Below are 9,901 nucleotides of genomic sequence, written 5' to 3'. Positions count from 1 at the left end.
GCGAATTAAACGTCTGTTCCTCTGTTTACACCCACCTGGGTTGTCATTTATAAATGCTTTATCTTCACTTACTCTTGTTCCTAACCATTTTCATTTTACTCACCTGTCTTTGAGGTTTTGAAGCCACCAATGATCTGTGATTCTAACAATATAAACACAGCTGATGTTCACCTTCATGTTATCACTGCAGCATTCAAGAATAATTTTGACTCAGTACTTAAAAATATAACTGTTATGTAACTACAGATTTAAACATACTTTACTTTTTAAAGTCATGGAATCATGTTTGTATCATACAGCTGTACTCTGGAAAGTGGAATTAGAACACAATCATACAAAAGGGGAGGTAATATCTTATAATTGGGCTGGGGAGACAGCATAAAAATCATGCAAAAAACCTTTCATTCCTGAGATTTTAAGGTTTCAATTTCAATCCCCATATGACCATAATCTAGAACTGAGTAGAGTGCTCTGGTCAGTCGGTCTCTCCATCTCTCTCTCTCTCTCTCTCTCTCTCTCTCTCTCTCATTAAAACAAAAATAAATAGAATAATTTAAACAAACAGCATGAACTAGAAGGCTAGAAGAAAATATTATTTTCTTGAAGATTTATTTACTGGACAATTTAACTTTTTTTGATCTTCTGTGTTTACTCTAAAGTCTTTTTAACTTCTGAGAGAAAAGTAGAAATAGTTTCATAGCTCTTTTTAATAAGTTACAAAGGATCTGTTTCTTCATTCAATAAAGGGAGTTTGTTCATCTTTCCTCAGAAGGTTTAAGGGATTTCTGTGAATTATGTAATGGCTAGGAAGCTTATATTCTTTTTCTTTCTTTCTTTTTGCCTCCAGGGTTATTGCTGGGGCTCAGTGCCTGCACTACGAATCCATTGCTCCTATTTTTTCCTCATTTTGTTGCCCTTGTTGAAGCTATTTTTTCCTCATTTTGTTGCCCTTGTTGTACTTGTTGTAGTTGTTATTATTGTCATAGCTGTTGTTGTTGGATAGAACAGAGAGAAATGGAGAGAGGAGGGGGATACAGAGAGGAGGAGAGAAAGATAGACACCTGCAGACCTGCTTCATCACTTGTGAAGTGACCTCCTGCAGGTGGGTAGCAGGGGGCTTGAACTGGGATCCTTAAGCAGGCCCTTGCGCTTTGCACCACATGTGCTTAACCTGCTATGCTACTGCCCGACTCCTGAAAGCTTATATTCTTAAAGCTTGAGTCTTAAACATGTCTTGGGTACAAAGTACAGACCTTTTCACATTTAATAAATACTATTACAGTTACCTATATTTTTCTGACATAGTATATTAGTTTCTTGTGGCTGCTATAAAAATTCTTATAAGCTTGATGACATTAAACCATAGCAATTAATGTTTTACAGTTCTGGAAGTCAAGAGTGCAAAATCATTTTCATGAGGTAAAGTCTTGGTGTCCCCAAGACTGATTCTTTCTGGGATCTCTGGGGGAAAGGAGGGATGTGCAGAATCCATTCTCTGTTCTTTCAGTTTCTGGAAATTTCTATCATTATTCTAGGAATAGCAGCACAGTTCCAATCTTTGCTTCTATGGCAGTGCCTTAGCTATGATTTACTGTCTCTGATGAGGATCCCAGTAAGTGCAAAGGGCTCACTCAGATACTCTTTCACAAGCTCTTCAACCAAATCACCTTAGCAAAGTCTTTTAGCCACAGAATAGGACATTCACATGTTCCAGAGGTTAGAAGGTAGGCATCTGGAAGGGGGGGATGTCTTGTCAACTTTACAGGTATACATCAACAGAAGGAGAATTAAATTACACAAAAGTAGAATTCACAGAAGGAAAGAAAATCCTTAGCAGTGAAACAAAAACACACTGACACTTAAGATTTTTCAAAGTCTTCAAAGGGAATTTATATTCTCGTGACAATGATTTTTAATGTTTTTTTCATAATGCCTTTTTAAGTTTCTGATAAAGTAAAACCATTGTGATGATCTTAATGTTTTATCTGTCATACATGATGTCTGATCCATCTGTGGACAAGATAAGAGTCTAGAGTAGATAATAAAATGGAAGATATTTCTATAAATTTATACTTTATAATCTATGGTGGATAAGTGACGCAGGGTGGCAATGTGTGAGCCCAGTATGTGTATAAGAAGGTAGAAGATAAAATGAATAACTACAAAAAAAGAATAACTGAGTCATTTATGTCTTTGATAACTTCAATATTTGTTTACAACAGCATATACCAAAATAAATGTTAATAGGTTGTGAAGTTTCATGTTTTTGAGTGTTGTTTATGCTAGATGATGCTTCACTTAATTTGTTAAGTTTGCCATATGAATAATTTACATTACTCTGTTTTACTATTTATTGTCATGCTGAGAAGCAAGCATATGTGGCCTTTAAGTTAATTTGTTCATCCTGTGTTTCACCCTTCAAATCTGAAATAAGAAAGCATCTGAATCAGGTTCAAGATATTTTATGATAGAGACAGAAATACAACTCTGTCAACTGCTGGGCTTTTCTATATATCATTAGGGTCCAGTAACTTAATGTGAAGTTGATTAACTGCCATGTGCATTGTATTTTCTGTTTTGCTTGCTTTCATACTGGAAATTCTGGGACAATACCAAAAAATACTCTATAGTCAAGTAGTTTATGGAAAATATGGTTCCCTGAATTTGGCACTTTTTAGCTGAGAATCACTATAGAAGGTAATAAATTAGTAAGCATTTGCTTCTTGCCATCTTAAAGAATAGATACACAAAGAAACCCTGAGCAAACTCTGAATGAAAAAAAAAAAGAATGTAGGAAGGCAAAAACTTCGTGAGTGGTGAAACAGGTTTGCAGGTGTCTCTGTCTCTTTCCCTATCTCTATCTCTCCTCCCATCTCAGTTTCTCTCTATCTCTATCCAATAACAAATAAATAAGAAGAAAAAATGTTTGGAGAATATCTATTACTTTAAATTGGAGTTCATTTAAAAGTATCTAGCTGAGAAGCATAAAGCATGCATAGAAATCAAATTGACTCTCCTAAGAATGCTCTTTTAAAAACTATCCCTGTAGCAGTTATCCTATTCCTGAAGTTATGTGTTAATACATATGTTGTCATTTCCATTCCATTGAAGATTGCAAGTCTGACTTATTGTGTATTTTCAACCAACTTCATTTTTTTGTAAAATTCTTCAATGTAAATAAAACTTTTATAAAAATCCCTTCAGTCTTCGCCACAAGAAGTGAAAAGTATTAGCAAGTACAGTGTACACAGTAATTAGACAGGATTTTACACTAAGTTTTAAAACATTATCATACCCTTTTTATATACATAAAGCAAGACAATAATGACATTCCTTAATACTGACGTGAAATTGTGCCCCAAAATAAAACACACTAAAGAAGTGCAAGTATTTAAGGAGAAAAAGAGAAAATAGTCATCTGACAGCTACTGCATTTTCCAACAGAGACAACAGGATGTATAATATAGAAACTTAATTAATTAGGAAGGTACATTGTAGAGAAACTGACTTATTTTTCTTTTATATTACATACTGCCCAAGTTCTTTAAGGGACATTATAGAAATCTTGGTTACTTAGCAACCACTAGCCCATGGGGCCAAGTTCATTTCTAGCCCTGTATAAGTCACAGTTTCCTTGGAATCCCTGTTAAGTCCTACAGCTGGAATTCTCTAAACCCACCAGATGAGAAGTTGTCACCAGTGCATTGTCTGGCAAAGCTAACAACAGAACATGTATTTGAGGTGGACCAGTTCTTTTGTCTTGATAGTTTAATGCCTTACTCTACTTTTAACAACAATGTATCAACAACTAAAGTATTCAGCTTCTTTTCACACTATATATAGGTTGAGTACTGCTGTACTCCTCAGTTGCCCAGAGTGGAAAAGTATAGGTCTGTTCGCTTTACTTGTATCCTCGTTAATCTTTTAATAACCAAACCACGGAAGCCCTAAGTCAGATGAACTCTTGTTAACCACTTATTGACAGACAAGAGTTTGCCTGTTAATATTAAAAGTACTGTTCACCAAAGCTATCATCTACAGATTATGAGTGAAGGCTGATGCTCAAAGTGGCGATTATAGATACTTTGAAGAATCAAAATAAACTTGTTTTTATATGAAGTTAAAGATATCAACAGTCCTAGCAAAACACCAAGCTAATGAGATGTTGCTATATTATTGGTATTGAGCAGGAAGAGAGTTTGGAGAGGAAGCAGGTAGTCACAAGGGAGGATATAAAGAGTCCTAGGCTTACAATCACACCATAATTTCTTGACCACCACTGAGCATGCATTCAGGTTCCATGTCTTTCCTGGCCTCTCCTGGTGTCTGCAGTGGTTCATCCTATAAAACTTACTGTTATATTCCAGTGACTTCTGCTGCTCTTTGTTCCAGTGATGTAAGCCCTACCTTTGGGCTCTGCTTACCCAGCAGTTACCAAGGAAATCTCTGGCTCCTGGATAATTGCCAAGACTTCTATTGTGAAGTGCCAAGGAGTGAATCTCCCAGCTGTGAACCCAAGAACTACACTACCAACTGTGACCCATCAAACTTATGTACGCCCTTCAGCTCTCCAGCTGTAGGAAAAGGGTGCATTGAGTGTGAAACGACCAACGTTGGACCCAAACCCAGCTGCAGTCCATGCCCTGAAAGCAAAGGGTATGTATCTGATAGTTATCTATCCAGAAAAGATGCATCTAAAGTCTACAAAACCCCAAGTAGTAGCTCCAGATGCTTTGAGCAACTTAATTGCTTATCCAAAAGTTTTCGACCACTAAACTCATGCAGACTGGGTGGTTTTGAGTACAGAAATTATCAACACTTTGGTTTGTCACCATCGAGTTATATTGCCAACAGATGCCACTCTCAAACGTACTCATGGAGAAATGTCCAATATCCAAATTATGGGCCTCTGAGTTATCATTCTAGATGCTTTCGATCTCCACATTGTATACCAAGTAGCTTTCCTCCTCTGAGATATCTATGCAGTGGCTGCAGACCACTGAGCTGTTATTGATCAGCTGATTTCATTTATTAGCTGCTAGATGTCTGGTCAGTGGGGAAGACTCTACTCAGTAGTCACTTGCTCTCATATTCTGGTGAATTAGTCAGTCTCAGATATAACTCCAGAAATCAACAATAACCATCATTACCTACTAGTCACATTTGGTTCCCTGTTGCTATGTTAATGTCCTTTGTGTTGAAGACTGATCCTGAACACAGTTTCGTTATATATGAAACCATCGTATGTTGGACATGCTAAAGAGACTCCATGTGAAATATCTAGAACCATCATCAACTTTCTTATTTTGGCCGTCTTCAGTGATTATATGCCAGATTATCACCTACCTCTGAAGTGGGACCTCCTTGATTTGACTGATGATTCCAGCATATTCTTTTAGAGTGACTTGCTCTCTATTGCTACTTTTGCTGACTTTCTAGCTAGAGTCTTTCTAATAATCAAAAATGAATTTTATCCCAAGAAGACTGAGTTGACTGCCTTTTCCTTCCCCTATTAACTTAGCATATAAGAAGAGTTATGTCAAACTAGATTTAAAGTATTTCAGCAAAGACTGTCTTTCCCAAAGAAACTATAAAACAAGATTGTCTTGTACTCAGCATTTGTTCTTAGTGAGTAGGAAAAAACCTTAGAAGTAACAAAAGCATACAAAATAGTGATTTAAAGAATTAAAAAAAAATCCTTGTACACTCTGTGATAAATAAGAATCTATTTTCATGGTGCTGTTACAGTATTCCTTCATTAATTATTTCTTCCTGCTTCTGGACAAGGTCCTGGTTCATGGTCAATAAACAAATGTGTACTTGAAAAAATGATTTTTGTTGTTTTATTTCACACTTACCAAACTTTCAACTTTATTACCAGTAATGTGCATAGCATTGTTGAAGACTTAATCCCAGTCATTTATAGTCTAAACTAAATATATATGTATGTATAATTCCCAGAACTTCAGTTTATTGCTTTAACTTAAGCTCAGCAGTATTCCTCTTAATGTGTCTATGGCTATGTTTATGTAAAATAGTTATATAATGTATCCAACTTAGTTTATATATACATATATATTATAAACATATGGAAATTTACCTGGACAATATGTGCATTTATTGGTGTTGAAGATAAAGTTTGATATTAGTAATAGTTTTAATACTTGGTCCTCTGATAAATGGTTTAACCTTTAAAAATTTGTCTAAAACTGAAAATAAGATTATGTATATCCCCAGTAAAATATTATCAATAATAATATACTTATAATTAATACAAGTCAAATAGCTCTTCAAAGTTAAAATAAATGACTTCTGGAAATTAATGTTAAAAGAGATAAAAACAGGAAAAGATCATCAATAGCAATACCAGATCAATAATTAAATACAACTCATGAAGCACAACAGTGGTGCTTCCATTTAATTTATTCATTCAGTAGGTCTGTGACATATATGAAACTTTTGTAGGAGTGTCAGTGCATTGTTACTGCTTGAACAATTTGAGGGACAATAAAGTCACTTTCTTGTGAGTGCATGTAGTTAGTTAGCAGAAGATGTTAATTGTTAAAAATGTTTTCTTCATATTGAGAAAGAATGTATGGCATTCTTAGAAGACATCTATTGACTACAGAAGACCAATTTCATTCCAGTAACATAGGCCAGGTACTTAAACTTAACTTTAAGAATAAAATTAAAAATAGTTATTATTATATGAGCAGCTGGAGAAATATACAAGTTTTAGAGAGCAAGGCTTATATCTGTAAGACACTGCTACAATCCCTTAAATTGAATATACTGGAGTGATATTCTGCCTTTAATCTCTTTCTCTGTGTCCTATTGTCCTAGATGGTTATTAGCAATACATTTAAACTCTTTATTTTTACATCTTTACAAATAATACAAGGAAATGTACTCTTTGAAACACTGAATAAGATTATTTGAGGGTATTAAGATTGATACTATTTGGAACCTAGTGGCTGAAAAGAAAGTTAAATTACAAAGTCAAACAAATTATTAACCAATCATGAACCTAAAGGCTGGAATAGTGCAGATGAAGAGTGGGGTGGGTCTCTGTTTTGTAGAGAGCTAGTAGGTATATTCCAGTTCTGTATATCCTATATATTCTAGTTTTTTTTTTCCCTGAGCCTGATATCTGATATTCAGGTACATGTTAGTTATTGTCTGAGGAGATGATGTCATGGATGGAAAAGGGACCAGAAATCTGGATCAGGGAAGAGAGTAATTTCCAAATATAGGAAAGGTGTATAAATATTCTTGACCTTACCAATGTGTCCTGGAGCTCTGATTCCCCAGAAGCACGCCCTACTAGGGAAAGAGAGAGGCAGGCTGGTTTCAACTCCAATGTTCAGCAGGGAAGCAATTACAGAGGGCAGACCTTCTACCTTCTGCACCCCACAATAACCTTGGGTCCATAATAACAAAGGGTTAAGGAGTAGGAAAGCTATCAGGGGAGGGGATGGGATATGGAGGTCTGGTGGTGGAAATTGTGTGGAGTTGTACCCCTCTTATCCTATGGTTTTGTTAGAGTTTCCTTTTAGTAAATAAAATTTAAAAAATCAGAAAAAAAGATCAATAATATTTGCAGCAACTGATCAGAGGATTAAATACACAAATATAATTCTGCCCTAACCGTTTTAAATGCAATATAAAAGGAGTCAGAGGAGGGGATGTATCTGAGAGAATGAGAGTGTATTTGGTGGAAGAAATGACATTGCAGTGATGCTTACTGAGGTAACTGAAGCAGAAGTGTAGAAAAACAGGAAAAAGGGAGTCAGGAGGTAGTGCAGCGGTTAAGCGCACGTGGTGGAAAGCACAAGGACTGGCATAAGGATCACAGTTCGAGCCCCCGGCTCTCCACCTGCAGGGGAGTCACTTCACAGGCAGTGAAGCAGTTCTGCAGGTGTCTGTCTGTCTTTCTCTCCTCCTCTCTGTCTTCCCCTCCTCTCTCCATCTCTCTCTTTGTCCCATCCAACAACAAGAATAACTATAATAATAAAACAACCAGTGCAACAAAAGGGAATAGATACATATGCAACGTGCATCATAGAATCACTGCCAACTTGTTTTTACTGTGATCACAAACTAAACTGAAAGATGACTCAAAATCTTAAAAATATATAACATTACCAATCAGGTTAATATAAGTGGTCAATAATCACACCAAACAGTGTTCAAGTTTGAATTAATGTGAATGTAAGACAGCGATTTAAAAACATATTATTATGACAACTAAAAACTTATATCGCATAATGAAAGCAGTAGTGAATTTTGATAATCACTGTATATAGAGTATCTAAAATGCATATATTGCTTAACCAGGTATTCTACTTTTCAATATCCCACTTCAGAAACATTATGTTATGATTTATAGTATTAATTTCAATACTGCTTAGATATTGAAATAGTGGAAACAGAATAAAATCTATCAGTGGAAGACTTTTAAAAACCAATTTACTGTAGTCATACACATACAAATTCTATAAGAATTTTGAAAGATATATATATATATATTCTTTTACCAGAGTACTACTCTACTCTGGCATATGGTGGTGCTGAAGATTGAACCCTGGACCATGAAGCTTCAGGCATGGAATCCTTTTTGCATCACCATGAGGGCATCTCTCCATCCAATTCATATGAATTATTTTATTTAAGGCATGCTACAAAATTTGAAGTTTAGGGCCAGGTTGAGCACACAGGTAACCATGCACAAGGACCTGGGTTCAAATCCCTCATCCCCACCTGCAGGGAAAGCTTCATGAGAGCTGCAGGTGTCTCTGTCTTTCTCCCTCTCTATCAACCCCTCCCTTATGATTTCTGGCTATCTCTATCCAATAAATAAATAAGTGAATGAATAAATAAAAATTAAATAAAATAACAAAAATTGAGATTTATAAAATTAAGATACACAAATTCATAGGGTAGTTCATATATCACTGAACACATTAAATCTAACCATTTCTATTTATAATACATATTTTCTTGTGGGCAATAATACAATTGTGTTGAATGGGTGTTAGAATAAATCACATCATTATATATTATATATGTATAACTAATTATTAAAAACATGTGAGAAAAAACTTATTTGTGTTTACTTTGGTGAATTTTAGATTAGCACTTTTTTTTTTTAGAAATAACAGTGATGCTTTACCTCCCTATGTAATCATATAATTAAACACAAAAAATAGAAGTATTGAAAAATAAAGTTTGTACCTCCATTTATGAATTGATAAATAATTAGCAAATTTTTCTGTGTTGTTAATATTTAAGTCACTAACTGGAAAAGTCAAAGAGGCATAGATTTACTTTCTAGGAAACCGCAGAATGTGAACATTCATATATGTGTGTCCTACTTGATTTCAGTTAGGCAAAGAATATACTTGATATACAATTCAATATGTCTACAGATACAATGTCAGCTAAGTTTTAGAGCCCAAATAAGATATTTGTGCATTTACACTAAAAAAAAAGTACTCTTTCTGAGTCTCAAGTAAAAAGAATGCTTCTATTTTTCAGTTTTTAGAAAAAGAAAACATTAACTGCTTACAGAGTTATACTATTCTACTCTGAAGCCATGAAATATTTACATATCTAAATATAAATATTCAGGTTTTTTTATGCAGACCCTCTTTTATGCACAGTAGAAATATAAAATAATATGCTGCATTAGCATTTATACCTCAGCAATCCTGCATACTATAAATAAAAAAAAAATCTACCCTGGAATTCTTTCGATACACAATCCAACTAGTGAAAGATTAATGACTCTCTGTATTCACATGCTTGAAATTTTATGTTTAAGTGACTAGCAATTTACTTTATAATAATAATGTTTAAAGCAGGTTGAATAATTATGTGGAAAACTGGGAAATGCTATGCA

At 34.7% G+C, this 9,901-nt stretch overlaps 1 protein-coding gene across 2 annotated transcripts; it reads left to right on the top strand.

The window, feature by feature from the left end:
- The first annotated feature begins 4,246 nt into the window (after nt 1-4,246).
- Nucleotides 4,247-8,751, top strand: LOC103118350 (keratin-associated protein 24-1). Of its 2 annotated transcripts, none has more exons than XM_060197028.1 (2): nt 4,247-4,656; nt 8,541-8,751. In XM_060197028.1, exons 1-2 carry the CDS (start codon nt 4,286-4,288, stop codon nt 8,572-8,574), a joined length of 405 nt encoding a protein of 134 aa, XP_060053011.1. In that variant the 5' UTR covers nt 4,247-4,285; the 3' UTR covers nt 8,575-8,751. The 2 variants fall into 2 exon arrangements, with proteins under 2 accessions (XP_060053011.1, XP_007528626.2); XM_007528564.2 differs by lacking the exon at nt 8,541-8,751 and adding an exon at nt 5,204-6,099.
- The last annotated feature ends 1,150 nt before the right edge of the window (nt 8,752-9,901 follow it).

The sequence above is a fragment of the Erinaceus europaeus genome, chromosome 9 (assembly GCF_950295315.1).
Source record: "Erinaceus europaeus chromosome 9, mEriEur2.1, whole genome shotgun sequence".
NCBI lineage: Eukaryota > Metazoa > Chordata > Mammalia > Eulipotyphla > Erinaceidae > Erinaceus > Erinaceus europaeus.
Note: the sequence above shows the minus strand (reverse complement) of the source record. Positions and strands in the feature narration are given on the sequence as shown.